The 15,327-nt window shown below is 48.2% G+C and overlaps 1 protein-coding gene across 1 annotated transcript; it reads left to right on the top strand.

Moving 5' to 3' along the window:
• The first annotated feature begins 807 nt into the window (after positions 1-807).
• On the top strand, positions 808-14,078 carry LOC133354274 (myb-like protein Q). The gene is made up of 3 exons (XM_061570992.1): positions 808-1,312; positions 6,077-6,205; positions 9,829-14,078. Exons 1-3 carry the CDS (start codon positions 1,310-1,312, stop codon positions 10,876-10,878), a joined length of 1,182 nt encoding a protein of 393 aa, XP_061426976.1. The 5' UTR covers positions 808-1,309; the 3' UTR covers positions 10,879-14,078.
• Positions 14,079-15,327: the final 1,249 nt, after the last annotated feature.

Below are 15,327 nucleotides of genomic sequence, written 5' to 3'. Positions count from 1 at the left end.
TTTGTAATCATTGCGCTGGAATTTTAGTTTGTTTGTTTGTTTAAGGTGTATGATGTTTGACCCTGGGTGTTAATGGTCACTCTCAATACCCGTTTGCTATTGTACTATATTTATTGTGCCAAGTTCTCCCTTGAAATAGACTTATGTTGGTCTCAACGGGGGCCTTTACCGGACTTTAAATGTGTAAATTATCATCATGCGAATGTGCGCAACCCCTTATCAGTCTACCGCTGGATGGAAGCCATGTCGCTCACCGAGGTGACATGGTCACACTGCTCAGAGCACGTTGCTAACGGTTGGTGGAGGAGCCCAATGTCGATCGCTTTTTTTGCCAACTAATGTTAACCGTGGCCGGTAATCGAACTCAGATGTCCGGGTTCGCTGGGGGGGAGTGCGTTAGCCGCTGAGCCACCACTCCACTCGCACTACGCAGCACGCGAAACCTGGGGGGCTGCAAGTCTCCTGCAGCGCAGCCTTCCTCTTTACCCCATGGTCATAATCAGACTTTCACTCATCGCTCAGTGGGAAAGGGAGTGCGTGGTGAACGGTGGGTGGGAGTGTTGTGGTGGTGGTGGTGGGTAGGGAGGGGGAGGGAGCAGACGTGGTTGGAGGGTTTCAGCTAAAGTCCCCGACCGTGGGAGTCGCGAGAGGAGATATAGAGCGAGGAGGAGGAGGGAGAGACGGGGGAGACATGCATGGAGCATATACCCCCACTGCAGAGAGGCGACGCAATTTATTTATTTATTTTGTTCCAATTCTATATCCCCACCACCCTCCACCACCACTCCTCCCCCTCACCTCCCACCACATTCTTGGCGGCGCGGAACCTTCTTTTCCTCCAACGTGATCACAAACGGACCCCTTCCTCGCCCTCCACAGAGCCGGCGGCAAGCCAAGCTCGGCTCCTCTGTATGGTCTGCAGCAGACTCGACTTGCGCTAGCGAGCCCTTCGACGCTCGTGTCGTTTTGTGCTTATTTAGTTGACGGAAGCTCGTGATCGCATGCGTACACATACACGCACGCTCAATATGTAATCGGCTCTTCGGTTGTCATTAGGTATGCGTGTGTGCGCTCGTGACTGGTACCGATATGAAACTGTTGTACTGCTGCACGGTTAGAGATATATCCTGCATCTTATACACGTACGGACGATAGCAAAGCTGAGTAGATCGGAGCCCGCAATGAAACGCCGGAGGCTGGCTCGCACCACATCGTGCCGCGCGCCGCCGACTTTGAATCTCGCCGGTTCGAGTCCCACTAACGGAGGAACTGCGTTCAATGCGCCGAGCCCAGAGGCATTGCAAGAATTATGGTGAGTACCCGTGCGTAGTTCGCTTGGATTCACGCGTGAACTTGGGAGCGGAATAAATGGAAGGAGGAGGGGGGGTATTGTCCGTGTATGATGAACGAACTGATGAATATAAAGGTATCAGAATAAAAAAAATGATGCGTCTTGTTTACACATCGCATTGATAAGTTAAAGGAAGCGTGCGCTGTACCGCACGCTGTTTTGTTGATGTTTGTTTTAGAACGTCGCGGGCTCTTCGGTTTGACGAAGCGAAGGAAGTATGCGTCATTTTATAAATGCCTAGCGTGATTGCTGCGAGGTTTCACGATTGTAGAATTCTAGTGATGTAGTGCACTGCCAATGATTTCAGCTGGTTGAATAACACGCGCGTGTGTATGACTGTGGAACGTATGAAAGTACTGTAGACGTCTTAGTGACTTTTTTTTATAGATAAAATGTATCGGGCGATCGGTGGCGCAGTGAGTTAGTGGTTCTCGCCCACTGCGCTATGGACCCGGCCGAGAGGACCTGGGTTCGATTCCCGGCCACGGATTACATCGCCGGCGAGGGATATCTGATATAGGCTTGCCCACCCTACCCATTTCACCCACCCGCACTTACCAGCTATTACCGATTTGGCGGAGAAAGGCATTTCACTCTAGCAGTGGAGTTAACGTACTCGCTAAATAATACCTTTCATCAATAAATTGTCTTTGGGTTCTATCGCGTTAGTATAAATGTGTCGTGACCCGCCACCACCGACACAGCCAACCGGTAAGGTTTGTCACGTAAATAGTACTTCTATAAGACACACATTACAGTACTTCAACCATTCATCTCGTACATTGCTAACAAAGCAATCAATTCAGAACGTAGACTAATCATACACTCTATATATAACAACCCTTTCCATACATACCCTACGTACACTACATATTGCACAGTCATATACGGGAACTGTGAAACTGGCTGTTACTGGCTGACAAGTGCTTAAAGTATTTTGAATTGTCAATTTTCTTAATTAAAATAATGACACTTGGCGCCTTATCATACGAAATATTTCAAAATTTTTTAAATTGTCCTCCAACTATTAGTGGTCTCCTAATCGAATAGCAGAAGCACAAGCTGGAACATGTGCTGCGCATGGGCATCACGTGATTAATATCCCTTTGGGTTAAGAGAATAATGAACAGATACGACATGCAATTTTTACTATTCAAGCATTATCATCTTCTTGGTTCTTTCGGTAAAGTCACGTAGAAGGGAAGTAATAAAATAATAAAAATAAAACATAATAAAATAAAATAATTCTCACGACGTTTCGGCTACAACGCAAGCAACCTGAAGACGGCTGCTTGCGTTGTAGCCGAAACGTCGTGATCATTATTTTATTATGTTTTATTTTTTATTATTTTATTACTTCCCTTCTACGTGACTTTACCGAAAGAACCAAGAAGATAAATCCCTGCAGTCACGAAAGCTTTAAATCGAAAAAAAGCATTATCAGTTTAACATGGACTTTTATATATATATAATGTCCATGTACTTATTCGTAAAGATAGTGGTCCGGACTGAGAAAAGTTCATGAGTTGAGGTTTGGCTTCGCCCATCATCCCTCCAGCGTCGATGGCAATAGGTCCAACCTTGTAGCAAGTAAACAGTGCGGTCATGCTACCACGAGGCTCCCGCCCATCATGCAAATGTACAATCAATAATACCTGATTTGAAGCTTTCGTGACTGCAGGAATCCATACTCCTTTGGTTCTTTCGGTAAAGTCACGTAGGTAGAAAATAAAACGAATCGCGACGTTACGGGTGCAACACAAGCGTCCGTTATCGGGTGATTTGTTTTATTTAACACCTACGTGATTTTACCGAAAGAACCAAAGAGTATTGATAACAACGCAAAACTCCGCTGAGCAAGAGACGCTCAGAGAAAACGAAACCCTGAAATACTTTCAACTAAAACTGCCCCAAACACGTAGACGCCCCATCACACTAAAACCAACCTCCAACACTTTTCTCTAAAGCTAACACTCCCCTCGAACACCCGACTAATGCCAGCACTATCCAGAAGACGAGTACTGGCCCCTGGCATGCGCTGTCACAACCAGTACAGCTAGCACCTCCAATTTATAATGCTGTTCCTTGAAATAGCACAACACAAACGCCTGGACCATACAAATATCAGAATCTTCATTTATACGGGAGGAATCCGATGAGCTATGAAGCTCTTTCCACACATATCATGAACACCGTGACCAAACTAACCCGATGCATTCCCCTCCCTCTGTCTCCTTCGCTTCGCTCGCAGCCGTATGAGCGTCGCACCTCCCATTAGCACGGTTGCCTACGTACGGTGCGAAAAAAGGTCTCGTCACTCATCTGTGTCTCTTATCGCACTCTGCCTGTGTGTGTGTGTCTACTCTCCTGCATGTGCCCTCCTACCGAGCCCCCCCCCCCCCCCCGTCTCCGTATATTGTCGTCCTCTCTGGCACATTTCCCATCCTTTGCCTGCCATTCAATGCAAAAGTCTCAGCCCATCACCCATCATCAACCCATGAGAGACGACATCCTGCACATCGTGCTGTGACGGTCCCACCTGAAGACGGAAGCTTGTGTTGCCTCCGAAACGTCGTGATTTTTTATTTTACTTTTATTAATTTTAATTTTTTACATACGTGACTTTACCGAAAAAACCTAAGAATATGAATCCTTGCAGTCACGAAAGCTTCAAATCTAGAATCCTGCACAAGCCCGCTCACCGCTCTCTGTTTACAGACCTGTTGACAAGCAACTCCCTGGACAGGGGCAACCTTCACCATGCCACGTCCGTTTGGTCATACTTCACCACATTTGGTCACTGCCGATTTGTGAAGGACTGGGGTTGGTGGGCAATCTCAGGATCGGTTCAGATATCACTCTGCACCGATAGCAACGAAAACATCAACAAATGTATTATATATGATAGGTGACCAGAAATGGCTCTTCTTCATACCACTGATATTAGACGTGATCGTAAAATGAACTGAAATGGCCAGATTCATCGTGCAGTGCGCTAACCATTGCGCCACCGTTCCCAGCCCCCCTTGTCTCTCTTATTACTGAATCATAACTTTGACTTGTCCGCAGCGACGAATGTATGCACGCACATCTAATACACAGCCATGTACACAGATGGTGTATATGTACACGATGGTGCAGCCCAGAGGAGCAAACTATGCGTGTGGTTGCTGGTGTTGCTGTTATATGTGCATGGGTGCGTTGGGTCTTCGTGTGTCTGTGATGTCTGTGTGTAGATACTGGTGGTGATGTCTCTACACGTGTGTGTAGATACTGGTGGTGATGTCTCTACACGTGTGTGTGGATACTGGTGGTGATGTCTCTACACGTGTGTGTGGATACTGGTGGTGATGTCTCTACACGTGTGTGTAGATACTGGTGGTGATGTCTCTACACGTGTGTGTGGATACTGGTGGTGATGTCTCTACACGTGTGTGTGGATACTGGTGGTGATGTCTCTACACGTGTGTGTGGATGCTGGGGGTGATGTCTCTACACGTGTGTGTGGATGCTAGTGGTGATGTCTCCACACGTGTGTGTGGATGCTGGTGGGTATGTCTGTGTGTATTTGTTGGTGCTGCTGACTGTGTGTGTGTGTGCTGGTGGTGCTGTCTGTGTGTGTGGGTGGTGGTGCTGTCTGTGTGTGTGGGTGCTGGTGGTGCTGACTGTGTGTGTGTGTGGTGCTGGTGGTGCTGTCTGTGTGTGTGTGGGTGGTGGTGCTGTCTGTGTGTGTGGGTGGTGGTGCTGTCTGTGTGTGTGTGTGCTGGTGGTGCTGACTGTGTGTGTGTGGTTCTGGTGGTGCTGTTTGTGTGTGTGGGTGCTGGTGCTGACGGTGTGTGTGTGTGGTGGTGGTGCTGACTGTGTGTGTGGGTGGTGGTGGTGCTGTCTGTGTGTGTGTGCTGGTGGTGTTGACTGTGTGTGTGGTGGTGGTGCTGACTGTGTGTGTGGGTGCTGGTTGTGATGTCTGTGTGTGTGTGCTGGTGGTGTTGACTGTGTGTGTAGATGCTGGTGCTGCTGTCTGTGTATGTGGTGACTGGTGGTGCTGACTGTGTGTGTGGGTGCTGGTTGTGCTGTCTGTGTGTGTGTGTGTGTGCTGGTGCTGCTGTGTGTGCTGGTGGTGCTGACTGTGTGTGACTGGTGGTGCTGCTGTCTGTGTGTGGGTGCTGGTGGTGCTGGTGCTGTCTGTGTGTGGTGACTTGTGGTGCTGCTGTGTGTGCTGGTGGTGTTGGTTGTGTGTGACTGGTGGTGCTGCTGTCTGTGTGTGTGCCGGTGGTGCTGTCTGTGTGTGTGTGCTGGTGCTGCTGTGTGTGCTTGTGGTGCTGACTGTGTGTGACTGGTGGTGTTGATTGTGTGTGACTGGTGGTGCTGCTGTCTGTGTGTGGGTGCTGGTGGTGCTGTCTGTGTGTGGTGACTTGTGGTGCTGCTGTGTGTGCTGGTGGTGCTGACTGTGTGTGACTGGTGGTGCTGCTGTCTGTGTGTGGGTGCTGGTGGTGCTGGTGCTGTCTGTGTGTGGTGACTTGTGGTGCTGCTGTGTGTGGATGATGGTGCTGCTGTGTGTGTGTGGTGACTTGTGGTGCTGTGTGTGGTCACTGGTGGTGCTGACTGTGTGTGACTGGTGGTGCTGACTGTGTGTGTGGTGACTGGTGGTGCTGTCTGTGTATGTGGTGACTGCTGGTGCTGCTGTCTGTGTGCGCGCTGCTACGATTATCGTCATTATTCCTTCAGCTCTCCGGGCAGCAGCATAGCGCCGTGCAAGTGAAGCGCTCGCTCGTGAAGGATCAGGTGCGCGAGGTGATCGGGGGCTTGGAGATTGTGCTCGGAGAGCTGAAGGATGTGGCGAAGGAGCTGAAAGAGGTACGCGTCTTTGGCCCGGTGAACGTCTTACAAAATGACACCCCCCCCCCCACACACACACGTCTCCGTATAGGAGTCACACTGTGTGTAGAGGAGACTATTTAAATATAAAGGGGCATCCCTCCAATTGCTTGCTCACACCACTGCCGACGGAAGGACCCTCGCTAGAGAGAGCTCTAGGGAAATCAGTCTAGAAGGTATTTGGTCGATTCTTCCAAGCTAGCCTATATTTTCTAAAACTTAAAAAAAACTTTTTTTTTACCAGGTAAGGTCCAATGAGCTGTAAATGTTTTTTTTCAGAAGCGAACTGTCCACAAATAAATAGCTTAACGAAGTGGCTTATGACGTGGAATTTTATAGCAGCCAGATCCTCCCAACGCATGCTTCTCAATGTTAAGGGAAACACCGGAAGACGCGGAAATAAATCCACGTGACCACGGGGATAACATGCAACTTCCAAATAAACAAATGTGAGGGTTGGGATCGAAGCAAGAACCTCCTGTAGACTAGGCGTGGTAGTGAACATCTCGTCACCGCGTTATCGAGTATCTATTTAGATGTAAAACGATCCAAACCCTGCCTCCCCTCCCACCACCACCTCTTTACGACTCGTTCACTCAGTGGCGATTCATAAGCGATTGTTTATTTAAACATTGCGGTGGATTCAGCGGCCTCTGGTGGCTGGATGGTGTCACGTGAACCCATTACTCACAACACATACGAATCCATAAACATCGATTGTTGTATCACGATGTATTGCGAGGTTAAGAATCGATATTTATTGTTTTTTTGCACACTCATAATGCCCATTCGTGAATGCTCCATTCTCTATGACAGTTACGGTCTAGCGTACTTGTGAATGTGTGCACGTGCACGTGTGTGCAAGGATATGTCTGTGTTTGTATGAGTATATTTATAATTCCCTTGAAAATACGCTTGCCGTTCGGTGAGCTCTCACGCCTTCATTAAGATGTCTGTCCGTCTTCTTTCCGCATATTGTACGCACGTGTGTAACCGTGAGTGTGGACTCGCCTCTCTGTTCACGTGGATACGGGTTACATCGTCCTGTGTTGCCAGTCTCATCAACCCACTGCTCTGGAGCTACGTCTGAACATACTTCACCACTCATAATAAACGTTTTTCGGTTAGATCGCTTTATTTAACACATTCCTGCGGAGGGAGCTGGTAGGAACGTTGGGTTGCTCGGTCAATGGCCAGGGTCAACGGCGGCGTGGTGTATTCCGCAAATATGCCTGACTGTGAGGGCGGGCACAAGCCGGCGTGAGTAGGTTAAACATTGAGTTTTATAAGGGCACCACGGGGTGACCAGCCCCTCCCCACCCAGCCCCACCCCTCCCACCCCCCCACCCAGCCCCACCCTCCCCACCCAGCCCCTCCTTCCCCACCCAGCCCCTCCCTGCACGACGGACACAATAATCCCCTGTGGGCTGGTGTAACCAGGAGGTTCCTAACAGTATAAATGTGTCGCAACCCTCCACCACCCGACACTGTACGATGTTTCGCTGGTAATTACATCCAGCATCATCGGGCAATTTGCCAGAATGTAATTACCAGCGAAACGTCGTACTCAAAAATTGTACATGATGTTAAATCACTCTTCAACACACCGGTGGGCTAAAGTAGTGCACTATCTGTCTTTTGCAAACGTGACACATTTTGTACTGTTTGGCAGTGTCGGGTGGTGGAGGGTTACGACACATTTATATATAACGCGATCTAGCCAAAAAAACGTTTATTATGAATAATATTGGTCGCGAAATCCTACGTGTTGAACATACTTCACCACGCTGGTAACTGTGGGTTGTTGAATGCAGGAAGAGTACAGAACGGCAGTGAATGTTGCTGAACTGCTCTCGACTGCACTACAACTTCCTACTGCGCCTGCCTCTTACACGTGGTGGTCACCCCAATCCAAGCACTGTCCAGGCTCAACCCCTGCTTAAAATCCCATATCTGACAGCACCTGTCAATTTCCAACGTGATTTCATCCAGGATAAATATCACTTAACTCCTAATGTCGAGTGAAACACGATCATCTACACGGTGTCTACCGTCCAGGCCCCGCCGCAGTTAATAGCACTTGACTCGCAATCCGATGATTGCATAAATTGCCTTAACTTATTTGATTAGCCAGACAATCTATGAGTCTTAAGAGGATGGTCCACCTCTGAGATGCTTGGTCAATTCCACAAATGCGTATTGTTACGTGAGTGATATGTAATACGTGTAAGTGCGTGTGTATGTGCACTAATTCACAGCGCTCGATGTTATACAATCAATCATAAGTTGCGGACATGTGTAATACGTGTAAAGCATTATAAGCTCTGCTGACCATTAATGTAGAGTCAGCATTTAAATGATAATTTGTTTCAGCAGTGCTGTACATTGAGTTGCACATACTGTACTGCATTTATATAGACTGGGTGGCACTGTTTGGTCAGAGGACGCCCTCTCGTTATCAGAAGGTTGCAAGTTCTGACCGCGGTTGAGCCTTGTATTCCAAATGGAGTCGATAAAACGAGAACCATGATTTGGGAAATAAACAGTTGTTAATGTAACACGTTTGACTTTCGCGACCGATATTATGATTCGTAGTTTACTCTCAGGCCAGATTGCCGCGTGAGTATAACGCAAGTGTATCCTTTAGACAGACCGTTCCCTGCCATGGGAACGTGGAACTTCCACCACTCTCCGTGTCAGCAGGAGATCATATACCTTGATACATTCTGACTGCCCTCAACAAAAACAAAAAGTCCCATATGTTTATTCAATCATGCGCGAACACGTGCCCTTACACTGACCGTGGGGGGAAGTGTTTAACGCTATGGGCAAGTGTTGTTATCGGGCACTCACTGAGGTCGACACGGCGCACAATATCGAGTGCTTTATTGAATTCCGTGACCGGCCCACTTTGTCTCCCCAGTGCTGATGTTTACAGACCTCATTAGGTACTTTCCTCTAAGACTGAATTGACATCATGGAGGCTTAATAGATATACCATAAGTAAACTTGTTCGCCATAGACGCGATTCAATGCACTGGTGCCACGACCAACCAACCCCCCACACACAGGCACAGATCCTTCATGTTTAGCTTCAACAGACTGTTGGGGCAAGTCCTGTTATCAAGCACTCAAAAGGTCGGCACAGCACACGAAGGGGTGGATGGCCAGCACCACACCCGGCCGCATTTGTCTCCCGAGTGACCATGTTTACATATCTCACCAGGCACTCATTTGAGGCCGAGTCGACCTAGGGGCGGCCCAAGACTGGTTCAGATAATTGTCACTGGTATTTGTGGACGTGAGCCGGAATCAACCTCGGATTCGTAGCTGAGCGCACTATCCATTACACTATCGCTCCTCACATGCACACAATTAAAAACAGAAGTTAGAGTGCACTACTCATACGTAGCGTTACGTATATGACGTACTGTTCGCGTGGACTCAACCACCTGTATTTAGTTTGTTGTCCTTCCCCCGCACCTCTGATTAGCACAGTTGACCACATACGGTGCGAAAGAAGCTCAACATATATTCATTCACACGCGTGCGATGTGGAACAACCCCCATCCCACCGCCGGCTTCTCTCCCGCCGTGCCTAGGTCGTCTCCCAGATCGACACGCTCACCGCCAGCCTCAACCTGGACGAGGAGACGGACGACTCCAAGTGCAGCACCCTCAACAGCTCCTCGAGTGGCAACACTGGCTCCAGCGGAGGCGGCGCGGCTGCCGTTGCTCGTTTCAGCACCACGGTCAGCGCCGCGCGTTTCAGCACCACGATCAACGCCTCGCGCTTCAGCACCACGGTCAGCGCCTTCGCCAGCCGCACCTCGGCCAGCGCCTCCGTGCTCACCGTTCTCCGGAAGCCGAGGCCACCTCCACCCCCTCCCAGGACCACACCTGTGTCGCTGCCCCAGCTGCCCTTTTGCGAGGATCCGGGCCAGCGGGGCAGCTCCTTGGAGCCGACAGAGCAGGAGGAGGAGGAGGAGCAGGGGACTGTGGCAAGAGACGGCGGCGACAGGGAGAGGAAGCGGGAAGTGGGAGAGAACTTTTGCTGCCAACGGCGGCAGTTCGAGCTGAGCTACACGGCAGTGCGGCAGCGGACAGAGCTCGTGCGGGACTCGGCCTCTTATCAACATGATCAGTCGAATCATTATTACCATCATCATCAACAGCATCTTCAGCAGCAGCAGCAGCATCGTTATCAGCACCGGCAAGTGGACCAACACGCGCTCAAGGATCGTGTACGCTTCAATGACCTCGTCGAGTTCAGCGACTTGGTCGAGGAAGAAGAGGAGGAGGAAAGTAATGAGGACCCTTTGCCATCAGTGGAGGCACGGGGTCATCCGTTGGGGCAAATCGTCTGCAACCAGAGCGCGCTGCAGGTGGAAGCCATGCAATTGAGACACCACCACCACCAAATCCATCACCATCACCACCATCAGCAACAGCAGCAGCAGCAGCTCGCGTGCTCCGTGCAATTGAACGCGGGTGCTCTGCAGGCTCTGCCACCCTCTGGCTTCCTAAGGGACAGTAGGAGCATTTCCTACCACGCCAGGGATACGACCGTGATTGCGCATGCCAAGAGGGACTCTGAGGGTCACCCGCCCCCCAAGGCAATACTGAGAAAGTCGAAGAACACAGTGGTATAGGGTGCACCGGTGTGTGCAGTGCAATGTCTGTGGCGATGGAAATGGTGGTGGTGGGGTTACGAATATTAATAATAAAGTTGTGCTTTGGGAAATAATGCTGGCTAAGTTTGGTAGCTGATGGCTGAATGTAAGGACACACCGCATTGTGCGAGCCTGTGTTTTAATTGCCTTGGTAAATGCGCAAAGACGTGTCCCTTGCGGAATGGTACACAAATCTCACATAGCAAACTCCATTTACCAATTTCCTCCGTTCAATGCACATTGGAGTCGTTGTACACCGCATGCACCTGATGATCAGTACACTGGCCACATAAAGTAGAACATATTCGAATTAAGATCACTGTATTTGTTTTGGTATGTTTCAGGTGACGCAAGTTGTTGCTGTTTCAGATTAAGAGCGAGTGTATTGTTTTTGTGGGTGTGTGGGCACTTGTGTCTCGCATGGACTGAGTGCTTTGGTTGCATTAAGATCGACTTTTTGTGACTGTGTGTGCATATGTGCCAAACCTGCGGGGAGCGATAGTGCAGCGGTTAGCGTGCTGCACTACGAACCTGGCGAACCAAGTTCGATTCCGACTCACTTTCAACATCATTGACGATTATTTGAACCGGTACTGGGCCTCCCCTAGGTCGACTCGGCCCCAAATGAGTACGGTGTGTAGATATCAGAACTGCAGAGACAAAGTTGGCCGGGCATGGTGCTGGCCACCCACCCCATCGTGTGCCGTGCCAGCCTTAATAGGTGCTCGCTAACAGCACTTGCCCCAATAGTCTGTTAAGCATATGCGGAGGATCCTTCTATTACCCAACACGATGCAAAGTACTTATTGAGAGTGATGCGTTTCCCTCTATGACAAAAAAAAGAAAGTGACAATGCAAATTCATCATCAGGCATGTGCAGCGTGTAACGCAATATTTTCTATCCTAAGGGAAGTGACTTGGTAAATGCGCAAAGACGTGTCCTTGTGTTTGGCGCTTTATAAAGCGCTGCCATACAATGGCATCTTCTCTACAAACATAATTCATGCCTTGCTAGGTAAATGGCCTACCCTGTATATAGTACTCTGTATAGTACCGCATAGGCGTTTGAAAGAAGCAAAAATGCTCAGGGATTTTAATAGTGCCGAATGAGACGTGTGTGTACATGAGGCGTGCCTGTTTATTTATTTAACTCGTGCACTGCTATAAATACATTGTGGGCGGGAGGGGGGGTGAGGATGCTTGTTTCACACCCGCTTGCTCGGACTTCTGAGCAGATGAGTTGTAGCTGCCGGACCCTTGAAAATGACCGCTATTCAATGTTTGCTTCGAATTATATTTATACCATACGCGGTTGTGGAGACAACTTGTACTGGGTTGTGTGAATTTATTACCCAGGTGACTTCCAAAAAGTAACACCTCGTTTCTTTTCTTCTCAGTAGACTCCAAATCGACAGAGGCACTCCTCCAACATGACGATGCCAGATCGTCCCAAATTATCGTCAGAATTCCGGAGGTCATTGCTCATAGTCCACATGCCAAAGCAGAACACGGTGCAACCCGAGGTATCAGAACTTTACGAGTGTTTTGATCATTTGCAATGTTTATCCACTAAAATTCAGTGTTATTGGCCACATCAAGAAATTGTAACTGCAAAAGTTACGCCACCCTCAGATAGTACCGACTGGTGAAACATCTGGTCCGGCTACCTGGACGATGAGGTCAGGTTTACTGTGCTGCTTATTTCACTCGATGCATGCTTGAGTTGGCACGCCGATATTTGCATCTGACAATTCCAGACAATATACGCGAGCCCGAGAAACATCAGAGGTCATTGCACAGAATGTTCTGCCACATCTGCCGTGCAGAATAGATCTGGCGCGTTCAAATTATCACTGCTCGGCCACCAAGAAGGACGGTTTATGTGAGCAACATCGTGAAAATGGCACTGCCGGCAAAGAGCACTGTTCTTTGACGGTTTGTGCGACACCGATGAATCGTTTTATTGTGTTGGAATTCTCGGCCCGTGGTCCCACGTTGGCACCGGTGCATTGGAAAATATGAGGCAATGTTAAAACAAAAAAATCTGCCAAATGTTCTTGGCATTCCCATGAATAACATTTTGTATCCGTTCAATAAAACGTTATTGATTTTGGAAAAATAGGAGGATTTACTTTTGGTGCAGCCCTGGGCTGTAAGTCTATATATATATATACACACATAAACTGTACCATTACATGGATATGGGATGCCCGCAGAAATCAATCTCGGGTATTTGAGCACAAAAGGCCACATTTGCACATTTGTCCCGATTTGCTCGTGAAGAGCGTTAATACGGAAAGGACAAATGGGAAGCTAAGTAGGCAGCAGTAATGCAGTCTCTTCTTCTCAGCACCCCTCTCCCACCGTTTCTCTGTCAATGTACAGCACTTATGAAAAACGTAATATTTCATTGTGTCATTGGTCATGGAGTATATATATATATGAATATATAAATTATAATATATATCAATAATAATTTACATTGTATCTAAATACATAAGCATATCATGACGCAGTACAGGCCAACCAGATAAAAAATCAGTGTGACATGATCATCATCATCATCATGGGCCTTGGTCAATCCACTGCTGGACTATGGCCACCCCTCAACTCGTGACAATCTCCCACGAACTCCTTGATGTAACGGATCTGCCCCGAGCCTGCGTCCGCGCGAACGACGGTGAGCAAAGTGAGTTCATTCGATTGTAAATAACTCACCTGACCAAAACAAAGAGCAACAGTCGGGGGGAGTAACTTGAGCAGTGGGATGATGCACCACGCAAAACCGTCCTGGCCACCGAAATCTTATGCTGACGTTCACTTGTAATGTGCTCCGCGATGGTTTGAACGCGTATGGAAGGGCAAAAGTTATTGTAACCCTGCTGCTGCTCTATATAAGAACGGGAGACACAGCAGAGCCTCACCATTCTGGCGAATTGCCCGATGATGCTGGATGCAATTACCAGCGAAACGTCGTACTCAAATTGTAAATTGATGTGGTTTCACGCTTCAACACACCGGTGGGCTAAAGCAGTGAACTAATTGTCTTTTGTCAACGTGACACTTTTTTACTGATTGGCCGTGTCGGGTGGTGGAGGGTTACGACACATTTATAAATAACGCGATCTAAACCCAAAAACTTGATTATGAATAATATTGGTCGCGAAAGCCTGCTACGTGTTAAATAGGGAGAGCGGTTAATTTAATACGTGTGGGTGGGGGGGGGTCGTGAGGGGGGGGTGATGCCGCTTTGTAGGCCAAGTGGTGGATTATATTTTTTTCCAGAAGTAGGCTATACGGGCATCGTCACGAGTTAATTCTCCTGAAGATGCCCGCAGTAGTGTGTGGCGAAAGCTGAAGACAAACAAATGCTGCTCAACACCCAGCGCAACCCTGGAGGATATACTTTAATCGGGAGGGGGAGGGTAGTCATGGGAAGAGGAAAGGAGATTATTTTATCTTGACTTAATAAGATGGAGGGAATGCTCACCACAAGTTGTAACCATGGACAGATACCGAACGCCTGGTAAGAATGGGTGCACCTACGTAACCCAAAGAGTCGTTGGCAAGTCCACAGCCTGACGTGACAACGGGTGACCCTGATGAAGAGTCACTTCGCGACATTGTTCCCCATTGCCGTTTAATGCACTTTGGTCCATCGAAAACGTCCCGAGGCTTTAAAATTCCTCACCCACACAGAAAGCAAAAAAAAACGTTTGTCTCACGTGCTCAGAACGCTCACGCACGCTTCATTGTCACTCGGAAATAGCCTTTCCTTCAAGGGGATGCGATAACGTCCGGAACGTGTGGAAGGCAGGATGGGCTCCTCAATGTAGTGTTTTTCTCAACTTTTCTCTCGATCCTTTTGTCGTTAGAATTTTGTAATGATTATTTGTCGACTCGTTTTGAGACTCTTCTATTTTGTTGTCGTCGTTGTTGTTGTTGTTTTGTTTCGCGTGAGCATACGTAGCACTTTCGAAATTGGAGAACTTCATGTGAGGTTCGGCCGCTGCACATGTAATTGTTTTCTAGATAGTTACATCACTTGACCTGGGTGTGTCGGCATGCCATGCAACAAGGGACGTGGTGGAAATGTCTTTGAAGTGAGTTGTCTGTTTTATTCTCAAACTGGTGGCGAGGAATAAAAGAAACTTGCGCCGTCGTTTCAAGTGCCGCGCAAGAAGGTAAAACCGGTGACCTGTAGATTGCAAGTCTAGCATCATAACCATTACTACCACGGTAGCATCCACTATTTTAGTATAATTTGTATGATTATCATTTTGTCTTGTTTCGATTTTTTTATGTTTTGTTATTGTTTAATTTAAAATGCATTGTTTTGTATCTATTAATGCAAACGTTTTCGAATACTATGTTGCGTTTACCTAACATTTCTGTACGGCATCTTGATAAGCAGTAACATTTATGCGC

This window comes from Lethenteron reissneri, chromosome 46 (genome assembly GCF_015708825.2).
Source record: "Lethenteron reissneri isolate LAM-NWPU_2019-01 chromosome 46, ASM1570882v1, whole genome shotgun sequence".
NCBI classification, from domain to species: domain Eukaryota; kingdom Metazoa; phylum Chordata; class Hyperoartia; order Petromyzontiformes; family Petromyzontidae; genus Lethenteron; species Lethenteron reissneri.
This window is presented reverse-complemented; position numbering and strand designations above follow the sequence as displayed.

Excerpts from the sequence above, each read along its gene's own strand:
- LOC133354274 (XM_061570992.1), top strand. Across the intron at positions 6,206-9,828 it reads TGGCGAAGGAGCTGAAAGAG|GTCGTCTCCCAGATCGACAC; the intron begins GTACGCGTCTTT and ends CGCCGTGCCTAG.